This window comes from Oryzias latipes, chromosome 7, assembly GCF_053564925.1.
Source record: "Oryzias latipes strain Hd-rR chromosome 7, Olatipes_Hd-rR_3.1".
Classification (NCBI taxonomy): Eukaryota; Metazoa; Chordata; class Actinopteri; order Beloniformes; family Adrianichthyidae; genus Oryzias; species Oryzias latipes.
This window is the reverse complement of record NC_136243.1, coordinates 18,169,975-18,189,859: the sequence shown is the minus strand read 5'-3', so window position 1 is coordinate 18,189,859 and position 19,885 is coordinate 18,169,975. Positions and strand designations below refer to the sequence as shown.

The following is a 19,885-nucleotide window of genomic DNA, read 5'->3' as shown; positions in this document are numbered from 1 at the left end:
AAAATGAAGACTTGCTTTGAACTTGCTCTCCTTGATCGTTCCTCGCTGGAGGTTATAAGCCTACATAGTTACTGTAGAAAGGGCAATTAAGTTGATTCCACTCCAAATGTATTCGTGTAAATAACCTCTATCAGGCTTGTAATCTCACACTGAAATGAAGCAGTGGGTAAACAAGGAAAAAAAGTGTCAAGGTTGACATTTCAACATTTACTGACTCACTAAAAGGGTCTGCCCCAAGACTTGTTGGGTCATGGATTTAAAAAGTTTGAACTCATTCCATTTGAGATTGGCACTAAGCCTCATGGGAAGGATAGGGGGGTGAATATCACCAAATGGTTCTTTGAGGGAGTGAGCCAAATTGGCATGTATTAAAAGAATATCAACTGTAGGCACAGCTCTCCAAGGTGAGAAGTAAGAATTCTTAAAGGGTGGTTCATGTTAACTAAATTCACTTAAAGTTCTTTAACATTACTTGACTGGGGGGGCATTTAGACAAGGTGAAAACCCTAACCTTAACCCACTGGGGGGCATTTAGACAAGGTGAAAAACCTTCACAGTTCAAACTCCACAGGAAGCAGCTAAAAGGAAAAGATTTGGGGTTCTGTAAAAGGTAACAGAATTTAAAAATGAATGTGGAGTAGCATTTTTTCTTCACTGAAATATAAAGATGCATTTTTTTTAGTTGAACACATTTTGACTTTTTTATCTACATAACAATTTTTGGTATTTAATTTCTCATATTTTTACATTTTAATGATGGGAGATGCAGTTAAAAAAAAAATCTGTTTATTCTTATTTAAAAATACTTCTGGTATTTTCTTTTCTTTTCTAATTTATTTCCACATAACTATGTATTTTTTTAAATGTACTGTTCCCATTTCAACTTTTTCCCTCTTTTTTGAACAAGAAAAAAAAGGAGACAGCAGAGGTTGGTGGATGTTTGCCGTTGAAGTAAATGGTAAGTAAAGAGAATGACTTTTATCTATAACTTTCTTTGGCTTTATGTGTACATTTCTTTCTTATAGACCGAAAACTCCAGCATGATTGAGCCTCACTGTGCTCCTCTGTGCAAACATGCCCTGTACCTCTGTTAGCTTTACAAAACTATGTGGCAATCTAAAAGTAAATGCCAAAAAAAAACTTCTCAATGTGAATCATTCCGCTCACCTGCAACGACACGTTCAGCTCCTCTTTTATTTCTCCTCTTGCCTGAGGGACAACCGTCCTCCAGCCTGCACACATTTCTCTGGAAATCACTGGTTTAGAACCCACAGAAATGAACAAAAGTCACTGGAAGAAAAAAATCCATCCAGAATAAAAGTTCAAACGAATTCACAAAATAATACACATCTTTTTGAATGAATTGCTGTTTGTGAAAACTTTAAAGTCGTGCTACATGCATGTGCTAAGAGTCACAATGTCCTTGTGAATCTGATAAAACTTAGAAAAATATGTTAGATATGAACCAAACCACCATATTTTCATAAATTAACCTTGAAATGGAGTAAACTTATCAAAAGGACCAACGCCGTAACCTTTCTTCAACAGCTTTTTAAGAAACTAAAATAGTAAAACTGGCTTGGGCTGGCTTGAAAAAAGATGACGTTATGTTTTTTCTTTTTTTAAACATCACAGATGTCTTTCCATGTGTAATAAGTGATTAATAAGAGGGCATAATTCAAAATCACAAATGAGCTTGTCAAAAGGAAAGACTTGATGTTCTAGCAGCTTGATGTTCCTTTTCACTTGAAATTATTAAACGGTAAAAACCTATACTTATGTTAATATTTTTTTTAGAAGGCCCAAAGCGCTTCACAGTCAAAGTCCCATTTAAACACACATTCACACTTTGTTGCCAAACACATGGGTGCACCCTATGATCACCAGGAGCAATGTGGGTTCAGTGACTTCCCCAAGGACACTTTGAAACAAAGGCGGGGCAATGTAGGATCTGTAGTGTGATCTACCGATCAGAGGTCGACCACACTACCTCTGAAGCATGGCGGCTCTACAGACAATAAACTCTGAACTGGGTCTGCAAATTAAGAAAATGTTGACAAATTAAAGAGTATATGACTGCTAGGTAAAGACTCCAGAGCATCATTCAAACTGTCAATGTTGAGCTCAAGGTCCAAGTAAGTGAATGTCCGACCAACTCACTCTTTTACATAAAGAGGATATTGTGGAGAGGACTATTGAGGTCGCTACTGTTGAAAGCAAAATATCAAAAAAGTTAGAACAGAAATAATATTGTCAAGCAACAAAGCTTCTGGAGAAAATTCTATAGAAAGAGGAGAGAAAGCTGGAGAGAAGCAACAAAGCTTCTGGAGAAAATTCTATAGAAAGAGGAGAGAAAGCTGGTTCTTTTTATTGGGGAAAGTCATCTTTAAAGCACAGCAACTTTACGTACAGATGCAAAAGAAAAAAGAAAACTAAAGAAGCGTAACAAGAAAATAAAGTTCTTACTGTTACATAAAGAGGAACAGGGCATTCTGCAAAATATGCAATATGCTGTCAAGAATCAGAAAACTTGGTCAAAGTTTGGAGATCATGGGTCAACCAAAAAACATCCAAGAATGGCGAGATCCAAAGCAGTGGATTATCCCACAGTGGCCTGCTGTAAGGACCTGATCTACAGGAACTGAAATATACTATGTGGAGATGGCACGCTGCAAACATGTGACAATTGGAGCTGTTTACCCACAAGGTGTGGTCCAAAATAACTGTTGAGAGATGCAGACATCTAACTGACGGTTATAGAAGTTGTTTGATTGCAATAATTGGTTACAAATGTTGTGCAAGAAAAAAATGATAATTAGATTATCATCATTGTTTTCCACGCCTGTTTCAATTATCAATTTCTTTGTGTTGTTTTGGATGTGACAAATATGTGATAAATACTGAAAAGTGTGATTTCAAGACTTTAGAAAGTATAATTGGCGGATCTGCAGTCTATCACAATGAGGTAATGATGTCAAAGGATGTTTTTTTTTTCCACCAATGGAAATTTTGTGAAACTTAGGTAATGTTCTTTAGCCTGTGTTCTCATCAGAAAATTACGATGCTTTGCATGAACCACACATGTACTTTTGAGATTGGTAACACACCTTCAAGTTAATATGCAAATCTGTACTTGTAGCATGAAGAGACAGCTGGCAAACAGGTTGTGCGAGTGATAAGTTTGTATGAAACTGGATGATGCATTTTAGTCCGGCAAAGAGATCCACTCTAGCAATCAGGGTTCAAAACTTTGGTGGGAGAGTGAGTGGGACTGATCAGTTTTCTCAAGGAAGCCATACATTTGGTACCAGATTCTCAGCACTTTATGGAGGATTTTCTGGACTTCATTCCTTTGTAAAATGTGTAGAATTACAACTGTAAATGAAAAAGCCATTTGAATCCATCAAAACGTTTTCAAAGAGGACCGGGTAGGAAAATGTGCTTTTGGTCACAGGTCAAGCATCTGTTTGGGTAGGATTAATCCTACTGTCATGCCCCTGAGCAAGACCCTTGGCATTCATTTCCCAATTAGAGTTGTTCAGTTGCCACGAGTGAGTTGTTGAAAGTAGGAAAACAGGTGTTCTTGGAAAGTGAGCTTGGTTCCATGAACCATTTTTAAAAGACAAAATGACACTGATAAGAAGTACTATACATGCTATATGACCTCCTCTATAGTGACCCGATTATGCAGTCGAGTAAAACAAACCACTTCTTCTTGTAAGAACCTGATTTCTTTATGAGCTCTACAGATTAGAAGACAAGTGTTTCTCCTTTTGTTGTTTGACATATTTGCTCAAGGTGCAAAATGTCTGAAAATAAACATTAATGCTTCAAACTGACTGCATTTGTTTCAAAAGGTCAACAGACTCAAAGGTCAAAGTGCAGGCATGCTGCATGAAAACCAGGACTTCTTTTTTGGTTTTGTCAAAATTCAAGTTTTTGACTGATGTGGGAAACAAAACATATACGGTTTTATTTTTATTTCTCTTACATAATGACTTTCCAATCATATAGCATATTGATCTGTTATATGCATGCCTATAGGCTCCTATAGCTCCAATTTTTTAGGTAACAAATCTTCCCCTCGTGTGGAATTCAAGCTGAAAGCTAAAAGTGGAATATTTATGATCATGTGGGAAGTGGGTGACATACTGGTACTGATATTATGACTACAAACAGTGTGTCTAAGATCCAAGTCAGTGTGTAAATGTGTGACACTGCAACTATAAACGCTTTTAAACACTTTTATTATGTTTATTTACTTATTTCCATTAAATCTTATCAACAAACCAACGTAAAAAGTTGACATGAAACACATTAAAATGTGCTGACTCAGTTGCTGGTCTTGAAACCGAAGCTTTTCTTTCTCTGGTGGTATCTGCTGAAGTTAAAACCAGTCATAAAAACTGACAGTATTAACGTGTGCACACTTGTTACCCCATTTGACTACATTTTCAAAGCTGTTAAGCAGTAGACACTGAACGCAGCTGTACTGTGCTCTGAGGTTTCCTGCTCCGCCTGTTTTACAAGTTTGGTTCCACTCACTTTTGTCCCTGCATTTTCCTAGGTGCACTGCTGTTTCTTGTCAGCTTGTTTGCTGACCAAATGAGAAACTTTAGCTGTAAAAAAATAAAAAAAATAATCCTCTGTTATGTTGGTGAATTTCTCCTCTGCAAGATAAATAAAGTTCAATTCAGTTGTTCAGGTAACAAATCTTCCCCTCATGTGGAATTCAAGCTGAAAGCTAAAAGTGGAATATTTATGATCATGTGGGAAGTGGGTGACTTACTGGTACTGATATTATGACTACAAACTGTGTCTAAGATCCAAGTAAGTGTGTAAATGTGTTACACTACAACCATAAACGCTTTTAAAGACTTTTAATTTTGTTGTACAGCTACCACATCGCTGCTCATCTCGAATGGAACATGTTGAATTGAACTTCTCTTTTAGACTAAAATACCTTTATATGTCTGTCTTTTTAAGTACAGCCTGTCAAAATGAAAGGAAATGGATTTAAATGAACTATACCCTATCTTAGTATAATTGGTGTTCCATTGGGGTCCTAATAACTGGTTATTATTTAGAGCACTATCAAGTTCTTAAGTATATTTTGTTGTTGTTTCAGCCACAGTGAAGCAACTTTCACTTTTCGCACATGTGGTTCGGCAGAAATTTTTCATGCTGGACGCCCTTCCTGTCACAACTCTGTGTTTTATTCAAGCTGGGGAGTGGCACAGGGCACCCAGACTCAGAACTTCTTGTTGCTACATAGTTATCCATAGGGTTTTGCTGATGCACCCACACTTGATGAAGCTCATCACACGCCCTGGGCAGAAAACCCTAGTTTCTTGCGTGTCAGTCATGCACTCAGTAAACTGAGCCATCCGCTATAGCTAACTCTTTGCATAAATATTAGGCCATTTGATTTTTAAAATGAGTTTGTTTGAGACCATTTGAAAGAAAAAAAAGAATCTAAGTCATACAAGAAAAACTGGAATAAAGGATTTATATTCATGTACAATGTTATTTGGGTGCTTAGAAGGATAGGAGGAATAGATGTTTAAGCTTGGGAGACTCCAGTCTTTCAATAAAGCCCAGTTTCACCACTTCTGTCTTTTGTCTTAACTGCTCTTTCCAGTGGCCGTACTTGGAAGTTCTTAATTTAAAACAGCAGGGGCTGGAGTCAACCAAATACAAACCCTTTCACTTTGGCTGTGACAAAGAGTTCAAAGAAGACAAAGAATGTCCAGAATTTGCAACAAGGAACAAACCAGGTGGAGTCAAACTCTCACTAAAAACAAGGGTTTTTATTTAATCTATTCAGGTGATGCTCCTGCCTAGTTTGAGTGAGAACAGAAGAGCACAACAGGCATGAATCCATATTTCCCAAAATTTGAAGTGGTCTGACTGAATGCTTTTTTCAAGGTTAGAGCACAACACTTGCCACCTCAGGTGCCTGCAGGCTTGTCAGGTTCTTTGTTGAAATGATCGAAAGTTATGTTTTATGTTCTCACCAAACACCTGGCACATTTAATATTCAATTTTAGTGGAAGCCGTGGCGACAGTACACGAGGGACACATCGGTACTTGGCAAGCAAAGATACCATAGTAATGTCTTAGTCACAACTGCCCTTAAAGGTGGATATGGGCTGTCTGCAGGTGAAAAATGGGCAAATCTGTAAGAGGCACAGATGTGATCCGCACAAAATTTTAAGATCAAAGATAACCTGGAGAGCCCGTACGGCAAAAATGTTCATGCAAATTTTTTCTTCGGGCATGCTGGGGGCGACAGGTTGTAGTGAACACTTAAGTAACACATAAGGGTGAGTACATTGTTCTCTCAGTTATCGTATCAAGGGGATAAGTTCCATAAATAATAGTTGATAGTAGGATCATATGTTTAAGCCTGAAGACTTATGTAACTCTGTCAAGCTGCACGTGGAGCATCTCTATAGAGACAAAACAGCAAAAAAGAGATTGATTGACAAGATTAACAGCCAATCAGAATGCAAAACATAGTGCCTTATTGATAAAAATGTATTTAAAGTTGAAAGAAATTCGTGAGAGCAAGGTGAATCACAATATAGCAAGGGATCACTGTAATGGAAAAGTGGGTGAGACATAATAAGCATGTCTTACGCATTTTTCTTTTTTTTTCTACCCCAGCAAACTCTGCGCCATCCGCCGGGAGCAAGTGCTTTCAAGTGCAAAGTGAGCACTCTTGTGTAGCCTTGCTGTTAGTAATCACAAAATTGGGCAATCAGGGCATAGTTTGTGTTAGCATATAACAGGCACTTACAAATCCACTGCACACCTCGTGCATGCAGCATTGTGCAGCCTCAGCAGGGTGCCACTGCGGGGACATCACTAATGACCAAAGTGTGGCATAAGGACAGCCCATGATAGCATGAACCGTACATCACAACTTAACTTAAATATTTTTCTCTGACTGTCATAAGTAACCAGCTTCAGGTAACTACTGAACTAAAATACCATTAGTAGTCACGCACCTATAAATTTGCTCTCCACATTTGACCCATCTTCTGGGGGAACGGTGAGCTGCAGTAACAGCCACACTCAGGAGTTATTACAGTAGATGTCAAGCAGGGAGGCACTGGGTCCCAGTCTTTGGTATGGCTTGGCCGTGGATTTGAACTCACAACCTTCCAGTCTCAGGGCAGACACACTGGGCCAATAAGCTGGAATCTTTTGGAAATTTGAAAAGATATAATGTCAAATAAGCGAAATAAGCGGGTATAGAAAATAAATGGATTTATGATTTTGTCTTTGTTTGGTAAAGACTGTTTTCAAGAAAAAATTCAACACAGGTAAGAGTTGAGATAAAACCACTTTTAATGTTAAAAATCCAACATCTTGCTTTTTTCTCAGGCTTCACATATTGAACTTAAACTTGTTTCCTGCAAAAACAAATTTGATCTTTAATTACCCTAAGGCTGAATTAAAGAGGAGCACCTCAGCTTATTTTTTTGCCAAAAATGTTCTTTGAGAAGCTCCAACAGCAGTTCTTAGGTTTCAGTTGATATTTCTCCCCCCCAGAATTCTTTAACACAACCTGTTAAAGAAAACTACTGTGTAACAACTGCAAGTTATGCTCACAGTTCATCAGTGCTTAAAGCATGCAGATTTAAAACAAATTGTTGTCTATAATATATATGAATAACGTTTTTGATCAGCCCAATTATATACTTTGAAATGGGGACCAACCTTAAAAAACATACATATGAATAGATTTTTGTTATCCCAGCTTTGTTTTACTTTTCCCCATCAGTTTTGAAGAGGTATAAAAATAGAACAGAACTGACATACTGAAGACACGATGTAGATTTGTGTTAAAACAAACTAATTGACCTCAATTGCATCTTTTCTGCATCTTGTTCTTTAATGGGTTAAAAGCATGTATTATCATGAATGGTATTTTATTGATCAGTACAGATGAAATATATTCTCTTAATGAAAGCTCCACGGAACACGGAAACATGGTAACATTAACACTTGAGTCAAGAGGTTCTTCTGAGCATGCTCAGTTTCAGGAAATGCATTTACATAAAAAAAAATCTTCTGTAACCTGTTGTGTTTCCAGCTCTAAATGTCTTTCTATTGATTGAAGCTAGAGTTAAAGTTATAATTTCACCAAATAGCCTAAAAAGGTGCACCAACAAACAGGTTTGCGTTTTAAACAGTCGGTCAATTGCTGCCTGGAGGCAGAGTGGAATTGTCTCCACCCATGTTTTTTTTCAAAATCCTTTCTGCTCCGCTGGGGCATTTCCCACAGTGAATAGCAGGCAGTGGAAACCAAGATGAGGACTGTTTTTCTGTTTCTCTTGGTAAGCATGACTTTTTGTTTTCTTATATTTTCTTATAGTCACACACCTGCACAGAATATAGTGTTTCAATGTATGGGTGCAATAATCTTTAAAGGTTAATAATTCTACTTGTTGTTGTATTTAAATCAGCCTACATGCTCAGTGTAGAAAATATTACTTCAAAAAGTGTATTCTTACAAAATACAGAAAACATACACCCAAAGGTATGCTGTAGTCTATTCCAACACTCTTCTCAATGGGAGGATTGTGGTTTTTAAATGCATACGATACTTATTGATTGAACTGCAATGTGTATCACATGAATCCTGCAGGCAAATTCACCAAAAAAGAAAAGAAAAGTTGTATTAAAAAAGGTTTTGCCCTGCTTGGTAGCTTTTCAGTAAAGGTAAATTTTGTCAGACAGTCTCTCTTCTGACTCTGAGTGGGAGAATCTGTAAGGTTAATGCTAAACAGAACACGATTCTTTTTTCTTTAATATCCAAGCAGCTCAGTTGGAGATGAGTTGGAAAAGACAAAAAAGTTGTTTTATCCATCAACAAACCATTTTTTTGTTTTCTAAATAAATAGTCATTTTATGTGAATACAGATAGTTTACATTTATAACTTATTCAGCAAGTACGTGTGCATGTTTTCTTTTTGTTGTAGTAGAGTCCATCTGACCATCTAGCTGTCTAGACTTCTTTTTCTGTGACAAAAACAGAAGGATAAACATAAAATGTTTTATCTTTAAATGAACCCAGGGGCTCACTTGTTAGATAAATAAATATTTTATTCTTGAAAAACTTAATAGCAGGGGGGAATTTTCTACAAAAGACCTCTTTTTCCACAAATATTTTCTTTAAAAACACAGATGTTTGCTTAGGTGTGTGCTCATACCCATCTGGTTTCTGCAATGTGCCAGATGCGTTGGCACCGCTGGATGTGATGTTGGACGGAAGGCACTGCCAAGTCCAGTTCCTGTGACGGAAACAGAGGTGGTGAGTACCCGAGGGCGGCCTCAAAAGGGGAGATCCCAGTAGCAGTGGAGGGATGAGTATTATGGGCATACTCAATCCACACGAGGTATTGGGACCAGTCCTGCTGATTCTGTGCCGCCAGGCAGCGGAGTGCTGCCTCCAGTTCCTGGTTAGCTCTCTCCGCTTGGCCGTTGGACTGGGGGTGATATCCAGAAGTGAGGCTGACCGTGGCCCCTAAGGCCGTGCAGAAGGCTTTCCAGACTTGGGAAATGAACTGGGGACCACGGTCAGAGACAATATCCATAGGGATACCGTGATGGCGAAAAACATGATTGACCATAATATCAGCGGTTTCAGTGGCGGTGGGCAATTTAGGAAGTGGAATGAAATGGGCCATTTTGGAAAACCGGTCGATAACCGTGAGGATGACGGTGTTACCTTTGGATGGGGGTAACCCGGTGACGAAGTCCATAGCTAGATGGGACCAGGGTCGGTTAGGCGTTGGAAGAGGATAGAGTAGCCCTGCAGGGGCCGAGGAGGACGTCTTTGATCGGGCACAGGTGGTGCATGCCGAGATGTACTCGCGTACGTCTTTCTCCATCGACGGCCAGAAAAACCTCTTGCGAAGGAGGTTGAGGGTCCTATGAACCCCACCATGGCATGCCACACGGGAAGTGTGCCCCCAGGAAATAACTTCTGGACGGAGGGGAGTTGGCACGAACAATGTTCCCCTGGGTACGGGTGGATGGTTAGCGTCCCCAGTCTGGGCCTGAAGTACCTTAGTTTCGATATCCCAGGTGACACTACCGATGATGCATGAAGACGGAATGATGGATGAGGGAGTGTTCTCCGAAGGACTGTATTTCCGAGAGAGAGCGTCGGGCTTGATGTTACGGGAGCCTGGTCTGTAGGTGATGGTAAAATTAAAGCGGTCAAAGAAAAGACACCAACGAGCTTGCCTAGAGTTGAGTCTTTTAGCCGAGCGGAGGTAGGCCAGGTTCTTATGATCTGTCCACACGATGAATGGCTGCTCGGCTCCCTCCAACCAGTGACGCCACTCTTCCAAAGCTAGCTTGATAGCTAGGAGCTCCCGGTTTCCAACGTCATAGTTCTGTTCTGAAGGGGACAATTTACGGGAAAAGAAAGCACAAGGTTTCAACTTGCCAGAGCTTTCCTCCTTCTGGGAAAGAACTGCTCCTACCCCAGAGTCAGAGGCGTCCACTTCGACTATGAACTGACGTGAGGGGTCCGGTTGGATGAGGATAGGAGCAGATACAAAAAGATTCTTTAATTTGTCAAAAGCCTGTTGAGCTTCGGAGGACCAGACAAAAGGGAGTTTAGTGGAGGTAAGGCGTGTCAGAGGTGTGGCAATGCTGCTGTAGTTGCGTATGAATCGCCTGTAAAAATTAGCAAAGCCTAGAAATTGCTGTAGCTTCTTACGACTCTCCGGAGGGTCCCAATTAGTAACTGCCTCAATTTTTGAGGGGTCCGGACGAATACAGCCAGCCTCGATGATGTAGCCAAGAAACTGTACGGTGGAGGCGTGGAATTCGCACTTTTCATGTTTTACAAAGAGCTGGTTTTCTAGCAGTCTTTCTAGCACCAAACGGACGTGGTGTTCGTGTTGAGTCTGATCGTAGGAATAAACTAGGATATCGTCGAGGTAGACGAAAACAAACCGGTTAATGAAGTCGCGAAGGACGTCGTTGACCAACCTTTGGAAAACTGCCGGGGCATTGGTGAGACCAAAGGGCATGACTAAATACTCATAATGCCCGAGAGGAGTGTTAAAGGCAGTTTTCCATTCATCACCGTCCTTAACGCGGACTAAATGATAGGCATTCCGGAGATCTAACTTGGTGAAAATTCGGGCCTTTTGGACGGAATCAAAAACCGAGGTGATTAATGGCAGGGAATATTTATCCTTTATGGTGATTTGGTTTAGTTCCCGGTAGTCAATGCAGGGTCTGAGTGATTTATCCTTTTTCTCAACAAAAAAGAATCCGGCTCCCACAGGGGAGGAGGATGGCCGAATGTGCCCCAGAGAGAGGGCCTCCTGGATGTACTCTTCCATTGCTGTCTTCTCAGGACCGGATAAGTTAAACAAACGGCCCTTGGGTAAAGGGGCGCCCGGCAGTAAATTAATAGCACAATCATATGGTCTATGGGGAGGAAGAGCACTGGCTTTAGTTTTGCTAAAAACGGCATTCAAATCATGATAACAGTGAGGAATGCCGGACAAATCAACCTGACTAGGACACTTGGCGCTACGGGAGGTTACCGTGGGAAGGGCAGACAGTAGACAGTTAGCAAGACAATATGGACTCCATTTGATGACTGATCCTTGGGACCAGTCAAACTGTGGGTTATGTAACTTGAGCCATGAAAATCCAAGTATAATGGGAGTGTGGGATGACTGAGTGACGAGAAAACGGATGGACTCACGATGATTGCCTGATGAAACGAGCATGATGGGTTTGGTGCGATGAGTGATGCGGGATAAGTGCTGGCCACCCAACCCGGAGGCTTCGATAGGTCTATCCAGAGGTTCTGTGGGGATAGACAGATTATCAACAAGCTGCTGGTCAATAAGGCTCTGTTCTGCCCCGGAGTCGACAAGGGCGCGTGAATCGTGAACATGGAGATCTAAACAAAGCTTGACAGGGACAAATAAAAAATCTTTACCAGAATGATTGAAGTTAGTTACTGCTTGCGGCCTGTCATCTGGCGAGGGGCCCGGGGGCTTAGAACGAAGCGAGCAGGAAGAGACCAAATGACCCTTATTACCGCAATAAAAACAGGATCCCTCATCACGTCGTCTGCGACGTTCTCCCTCTGATAATTTAGAATGTCCGACTTTCATGGACTCGTCCGGAGATTTAGGAGCAGCGAGGGTGTCGGAGCGCTGGACGTGATTAACAGAGGAACGTAGGAGTTTTGGGGTACGTTCGTTTTGTCGCTCCCGCAGCCTGATGTCGGAACGGAGCGCCGCGGAGATTAATTCTTCTAAGGTGTTCGCTTCGGGTTGAGAGCAAAGGTGATCCTTGATTTGTTCGTTGAGTGATTGGTAAAAGATCCCTTTCAGGGGTAGATCGGGCCAGCCAGCCTCTACCGCCAGAATACGGAAATCTATAATGTGATCGCTAACCGGTCGGTTACGTTGTTTTAGTGCGAGTAACCGCCGGGTAGCTTCCTCCTGTTTGCGTGGTTGGTCGAAAATCTGGCGAAACTCACGGAGGAAATGTTCATACGTGATTTGGCTGATGGGGTTGGTGGAAAGGTAAGCTTGGGCCCACTGAAGAGCTTTATTTCTGAGAGAGTTAATGATTAGTGTAATCTTACTGAGGTCCGACTGATAATAACGAGGGGCTTGTTGACAAATCAGTTGGCACTGCAGTAAAAATCCTCCGCAGGCTTCCACGTCCCCGGAGAAAGGTTCCGGTTGCAGCCGGATGTTTTCTGGAGCGGCGAATGACTCGGAGGCGGAAGCAGCGGTGTTGCCGGAAAATGGTAGGGAAGATCCTGGAGCGGAACTAGCATGGGGTTTGGTTAGTTCGGTAATAGTTTGTGTGGTACCTTTCGTTTGTGATAACAAATCCTCTTGAACAGTAGTGATCCGAGTGACGGCGCTGTAGAGGAGTTCCAAAAATAATCCTTGTTGGGTGATGGTCTGACGAAGATCTTCCGGGTCAGCTGGGTCGGGGTTAGGGCCAGTCCGTTCTGTCATGACTCCAGAACATTAGAGACCCAGATGCTGGAACCCGGAAGCAAACACAGGAGCAAGCTGGTGAGGTGAGTAAGAAGATTTAATTGCCAGCACAGTTAGGGAGTGAGCAGTTTCTGTGAGGTCCCAACGAGAGACTGGATTTTGTGGCGTCACTGGTGGATCCCTTCGTAGGGCAGCGTCGGCGGAGATCTGTGGAGTTGGATGATCGGCAGAGGCTCGTGGTGAGACCGGTGAAGCAGACTGAGTGAGGGTTCCAGATAGCGACGGATTCAGGCGACCACCCGTGGTTTGGGGTTTCCTGGAGACAGGTAAGAAGATACGTTAGGTACAGGCTTGGAACAAGGTAGCTTGGCAAGAACTACTAGTCGTAAGACCAAAATGAGCACCATCAGGGGCAACGGACTGGCGATGAATACTGGTCCAGGAGCTCCTTAAATAGGCAGGTGGAGAAGATGAGTAGAGTGGTCGCAGCTGTGCTGAATCAGGGAACCAAGCAGAGAGGGGAGGGGGAGGAGTCTGACAGAGGCACCATGACAGAAACTGCCTGTCATACGCATTTTTCTTTTTTTTTTAACCCCAGGTAACTCTGCGCCATCCGCCGGGAGCAAGTGCTTTTAAGTGCAAAGTGAGCACTCCTGTGTAGCCTGGCTGTTAGTGATCAAGAAATTGGGCAATCAGGGCATAGTTTGTGTTAGCATCTAACGGGCACTTACAAATCCACTGCACACCCCATGCATGCAGCATTGTGCAGCCTCAGCAGGGTGCCACTGCAGGGACATCACTAATGACCAGAGTGTGGCAAAAGGACAGCCCATGACAGCATGAAGCATACGTCGCAACTTACATTATTCTTACAAATACTTATTCTTATAAATACTTCACGTTACACTTACCAATCGCACAACATTGGTACATTCCATTTCCCTTGAGGTGGCCGTACGAGCTTCAAGGGAACTGCAAGACACACCTGTTGTCCTCTTAGGATGCAGCCTCTCCTCCTTACAATCCTCTATGGGTCTGGACAACCCAAAAGCCCACAGTATCCGTACAGGGGCATGTGACTAATCATTTAGGAGTTTTTCAGGGATACCCAGAGGAATACCTTCTTCAGCCCACCCTTCAACACAACTTTTGAAATAAAGTAATTTTATCCAAGTTTTAGCTTGATATGGAACTTGGATTTAAACTTTGTTAAATCAAAAGTATTTTTATTTTAAAAAGATCCAGTGGTTGCAAGGTTTCATGTGATAAATGTCAACTGACTCTTACAGTGTTTTGACTAATTGTAGCTTAAGTGTGGCCGTTTGGACGTCTTTTCAACGTTACGTTCAAACACCTTTTAGACTTGTTTATCCTGATTTTTGGCATTAGTTAATCCGTTGGTTCAGGGGGACGAGGGGACTTTGACCACTGCACAGCTCAAACAGGTATCTATCAATAATCACAGGGGTAATGGTAAAAGGTTTAGGTAGTTTGATCAAGTGCATTGATCAATCGAGCAAACTTTGTACCTAGTTAAGCAGACTGAAATATGAGGGATATCAAGAAAGCATAAACAATGACTGCACTCCCATATGCCCAACCTACACTCTTTGGGTTTTATTCAAACAAACTGAAAACACAAAAGGTAAAAATACAAAAAACTACACGCGTAATAAAGGCAGAAGAAAATGGTTTCTTAATCAATCTAGTGCAACCATCTCTGGAGTTAGTAAAACAAAACAAAAACAGCATCATATAAGCTCCCATCATGCACCTTGCTCAGTGAATGGAATCAGTAGCAAGTTTATCAAACTTTTCATTATTTTTTAAACAACTTTTTTTTGCTGTTTATTTATTTATTTATTTATATTTAAAGATAAACGATTGATTTTTCATGAAATCTTTTTGCATTAAAACAATATTACATCCTGCGAACATTGTCTCAATATTCATTTAGAAAAAGCATTTCCAGCGAGAAGGCGGGGCGATGACATCACTGCTTTCTCCGTGTGTCCGTGCTAAGAGACAGATATGCTAGGAGCACTGTAGCTTTCTGTTAGCGGCAACTTCTGATGATTGTACACAGCTTCTCAGGACGACGTAGCAGCATGTCCGCCTTCTGCGGTCCTCCTTCGGACGCCCTGCGGACAAGCTTTTGTTCTTCAGACCGCCAGCTGCCTCCGCATAGCGGAGTGCGAAGCTCCCGATAATGATTGTCGAAGGCGGAAATGTTGCTGCGATCTGAGAAACCATCATATGAATTTGTGTTTCCAGTGGTGTCCAGAACAAAAATAAAGACTGATGTAATTCCCACATATTTACAAATTTATTTGCAGCTTCGCGCTGAATTTGCTGTTTGATGACAGCTGGAGCCCCATCAACAGATAGCAGATTTCACTGTGGTAAACGTTTGCTGGTTGGACCAACACGCAGTCAGCGCGAAGCTGCAGGAGACTTTCTTCATAATGTGCTTTTATAACAGTTATGATTATATTTAAGGGCCTGCTCAATCATATGTTTTTAAATGTGTGCGGTCAGACGACGCTGAAGTTGGCTTGCGCTTCACAGCTTCACAGGCCACTGAAGGAACATTCCGCTGCGTTTTTCGCATTAAGATCCAGGAATCCAGGTTTGAGCAGTCCAGGTCCAGCGGTTTGTGAACAGGATGCGGTTTTAGGTGATCTTAATGCGAAAAATGCAGCGGAATGTTCCTTTAGTGCCCTCGAGAATCAGAAGCTGTGAATCGCAAGCCAACTACAGCGGAGAAAGCAGTGACGTCATCGCCCCGCCTCCTCGCTGGGAATGCTTTTTCGAAATGAATATTGAGACAATGTTCGCAGGGTGGATGTGAAAATGCAAATGCAATCCCCTCTTTGCATTTTCGTTTTAATTATGACACAGAATAAGCAGTTTTAAGTCTAAAAGGAAAAATCATTTTGAAATATTGCTTTTTCATTTTAATTTTGAGTCATTTGATGCAGTTACATTTTGAAAAGTAAAAAGCATTTCTGTTAATCCATTTTAATTGTCGAATAAGACATTTCTAAATGAAATATGCTACACATTAACCAGAAAACATTTTGAAAATGAAATGTCAAATACCATTTTCATTATCATTTTAATTAAGTGACAGAATAAGCAGTGTTGAGGAAGGAAATGAAAAAGCATCTTGGCGGATTGCTTTTTCATTTTAATTTTGAGTCAAAAAATGCAGCTTCATTCATTCATTCATCATTCATTTTCTTAACCGTTTTTCCCTTTCGGGGTCACGGGGCTGCCGGAGCCTATCCACTTGTGGGCGAAGGCAGGGGACAACCTGGACAGGTCGCCTGTCTGTCGCAGGGTAGAATGTCCACAAACACACACCTATTCACTCTCACTCTCACACTCACACCTAAAAATGCAGCTTCATTTTGAAAATGAAAAAGCATTTCTGGTTTTGACTTTTATTGTTAATTATGCTACAGAATCGCTTCCATAACGTTTAACTTGTTTATGGCAGTTTGATAAAATCTGTTCTGGTATCTCTTTGTCCTTTCTCTGCTTGACCTGTAGTATTTGCCTGAACGCAACAGATCAAACAGGGAGTGTAAGGGCGTGAAGCGTCTCTGATGATGTTCTTTGCTCTGTTGAGGCAGCAGGCGCTGAGGGGTTCCAGGGTGGGGAGAGAGCAGCCAACAATATTTTGGGCGGTGTTGATGACCTGCTGGAGAGCTTTCCTTTGAGCCACTATACAGCTGCTGAACCAAGTGCATACGCAGGATGTTACACTTTCTACAGTGGTATTGTAAAAGGTCACAGCAGTTTTCGGTTGATGTTTTTCTTCCTGGGTAACCTCAGGAAATACAGTCTCTACAGGGCCTTTTTCAGCAGCTCAGTGGTGTTTGTACTCCAGGTTAGGCTCTCCAACATGTAGACTCCCAGGAAGCGGAAGTCTGCCACCCTCTCCACGCAGTCCCTGTTATATAAAAGTGGCAGTATGTCTGTCTTCTTCATGTAGTCTATTATCATTCACTACATCAACCAACATGTAATGCAGTTCACTCCACCTTTGAACCTTCCCCCAGTTTCTATATAGTTGTTTAAATTCACATTATAGACACTTAAACATTTTTCTCTGATTGTCATAAGTAACTTGCATCAGGTAACTACTGAACTAAAATACCATTAGTAGTCACGCACCTATAAATTTGCTCTCCACATTTGACCCATCTTCTGGGGGAACGGTGAGCTGCAGTCACAGCCAAACTCAGGAGCTATTACAGTAGATGGTTTAAGCCTCCCAATCCAACTTCTTAATGCTGGATGTCAAGCAGGGAAGCACTGGGTCCCAGTCTTTGGTAAGGCTTGGCCGTGGATTTGAACTCACAACCTTCCAGTCTCAGGGCAGACACACTTGGCCAATAAGCTGGAATCTTTTGGAAATTTGAAAAGATATAATGTCAAATAAGCGAAATAAGCGGGTATAGAAAATAAATTGATGAATGATTTTGTCTTTGTTTGGTGAAGACTGTTTTCAAGAAAAAATTCCACACAGGTAAGAGTTGAGATAAAATCATTTTTAATGTTAAAAATCCAAGATCTTGCTTCATTCTCAGGCTTGAGAATTAAAGAGGAGGCTGAATTAAAGAGGAGCACCTCAGCTTATTTTTTCTTTAGTTCTTATGTTCTTTGAGAAGCTCCAACAGCAGTTCTTAGGTTGCAGTTGATATTTCTCCCCCAAACTAGAACTACTGTGTAACAACTGCAAGTTATGCTTACAGTTCATCAGTGCTTAAAGCATGCAGATTTAAAACAAATTGTTGTCTATAATATATATAAATAACGTTTTTGATCAGCCCAATTATATACTTTAAAATGGGGACCAACCTTAAAAAATATACACATAAATAGATTTTTGTTATCCTAGCTTTGTTTTACTTTTCCCAATCAGTTTTGAAGAGGTATAAAAATAGAACAGAACTGACATACTGAAGACACAATATAGATTTGTGTTAAAACAAACTAATTGACTTCAATTGCATCTTTTCTGCATCTTTTTCTTTAAAGGGTCAAAAGCATGTATTATCATGAATGGTATTTTATTGATCAGTACAGATGAAATATATTCTCTTAATGAAAGCTCCACGGAACACGGAAACATGGTAACATTAACACTTGAGTCAAGAGGTTCTTCTGAGCATGCTCAGTTTCAGGAAATGCATTTACATAAAAAAATCTTCTGTAACCTGTTGTTTTTCCAGCTCTAAATGTCTTTCTATTGATTGAAGCTAGAGTTAAAGTTATAATTTCACCAAATAGCCTAAAAAGGTTCACCAACAAACAGGTTTGCGTTTTAAACAGTCGGTCAATTGCTGCCTGGAGGCAGAGTGCAATTGTCTCCACCCATGTTTTTTTCAAATTCCCTTCTGCTCTGCTGGGGCATTTCCCAGAGTGAATAGCAGGCAGTGGAAACCAAGATGAGGACTGTTTTTCTGTTTCTCTTGGTAAGCATGACTTTTTGTTTTCTTATATTTTCTTATAGTCACACACCTGCACAGAATAGAGTGTTTTAATTTATGGGTGCAATAATCTTTAAAGGTTAATAATTCTACTTGTTGTTGTATTTAAATCAGTCTACATGCTCAGTGGTTTTTAAATGCATATGATACTTATTTATTGAACTGCAATGTGTATCACATGAATCCTGCAGGCAAATTCACCAAAAAAGAAAAAAAATTGTATTTAAAAAAGGTTTTGCCCTGCTTGGTAGCTTTTCAGTAAAGGTAAATTTTGTCAGACAGTCTCTCTTCTGTCTCTGAGTGGGAGAATCTGTAAGGTTAATGCAAAATAGAACACGATTCTTTTTTCTTTAATAGCCAAGCAGCTCAGTTGGAGATGAGTTGGAAAAGACAAAAAAGTTGTTTTATCCATCAACAAACAATTTTTTTGTTTTCTAAATAAATAGTCATTTTAAGTTAATACAGATAGTTTGCATTCAAAATGTATTCAGTAAAGTACGTGTGCACGTTTCTTTTTTGTTGTAGTAGAGTCCATCTGACCATCTAGCTGTCTGGACTTCTTTTTCTGTGACAAAAACAGAAGGATAAACATAAAATGTTTCATCTTTCAATGAACCCAGGGCCTCAGTTGTTAGATAAATAAATATTTTATTCTTGAAAAACTTAATAGCAGGGTGGAATTTTCTACAAAAGACGTCATTTTCCACAAATATTTTCTTTGAAAACACAGATGTTTGCTTAGGTGTGTGCTCATACCCATCTGGTTTCTGCAACGTGCAAACTAGAAACATTTATAAAAGAGACCCCAAACAAAGAGATTTTTTGCAGAGATTCATTGTATTCTTGCATTTGGTATGAAAAAAAAGAAAATGTCCTGAGTATAACATTTGCTGGTTTTGTAATTTATTTAAACACTTCTATGCTTTAAAATGCATTGTAATGATAAAATATACTAATCTTTACTAAATCCAGCCAAACATTCTGGATCATTGGTGTTTGTCTCTACTCACACCTCTGAAAAATAACTGGAATCAGCAGTTAGAACTAAATCAGCTACTTGGAAGAACAGCAAAACGTTTTTTATATCAACCTCTTAAGTCCAGTTGACCTGAAGAACAAAATACTGTCTTAGTGTTCCTTTTTAAAAGATATACTTTGAATGGTTCTTAGGTTGTCTTCCATAATACTAGTAATATATTTGTTGAAGTCCAAATTGACTTCCCTGGGTTCTTCTATTATAGGATTATAGTTGAAGGTTATAATAATAAGACTGAAACTTTGGTTCGCCTTTGCAAAGGGAGAATTCCAGCACAGCTGCTCACATCTGCTCCTCACACAGAATGTGCTAAAACTCTGCCTTCCCCTTTTCAG

At 40.5% G+C, this 19,885-nt stretch overlaps 1 protein-coding gene and 1 long non-coding RNA gene across 5 annotated transcripts in view; one reads left to right on the top strand and one right to left on the bottom strand.

Moving 5' to 3' along the window:
* The first annotated feature begins 8,250 nt into the window (after window positions 1-8,250).
* LOC144981323 (cadherin-like protein 26) overlaps window positions 8,251-19,885 on the top strand; it is a 28,134-nt gene continuing 16,499 nt past the window's right edge. The window contains exons 1-2 of one of the 4 annotated variants that reach the window (XM_078950423.1): window positions 8,251-8,348; window positions 9,250-9,325. Coding sequence is in view for 2 of the 4 variants with exons in the window: in XM_078950426.1 (XP_078806552.1) it covers window positions 18,473-18,499 (27 nt within the window). In the remaining 2 variants the exon portion in view is untranslated. Of the gene's footprint in view, window positions 8,349-9,210; window positions 9,326-18,353; window positions 18,500-19,885 lie in introns of those variants that run through there. The other 3 variants (XM_078950424.1, XM_078950426.1, XM_078950422.1) reach the window with 3 other exon arrangements.
* On the bottom strand, window positions 13,093-13,552 carry LOC144994084 (uncharacterized). The gene is made up of 2 exons (XR_013657486.1): window positions 13,418-13,552; window positions 13,093-13,329 (listed from the first exon to the last, which is right to left on the bottom strand). It is a non-coding gene; the product is annotated as an uncharacterized LOC144994084 (long non-coding RNA).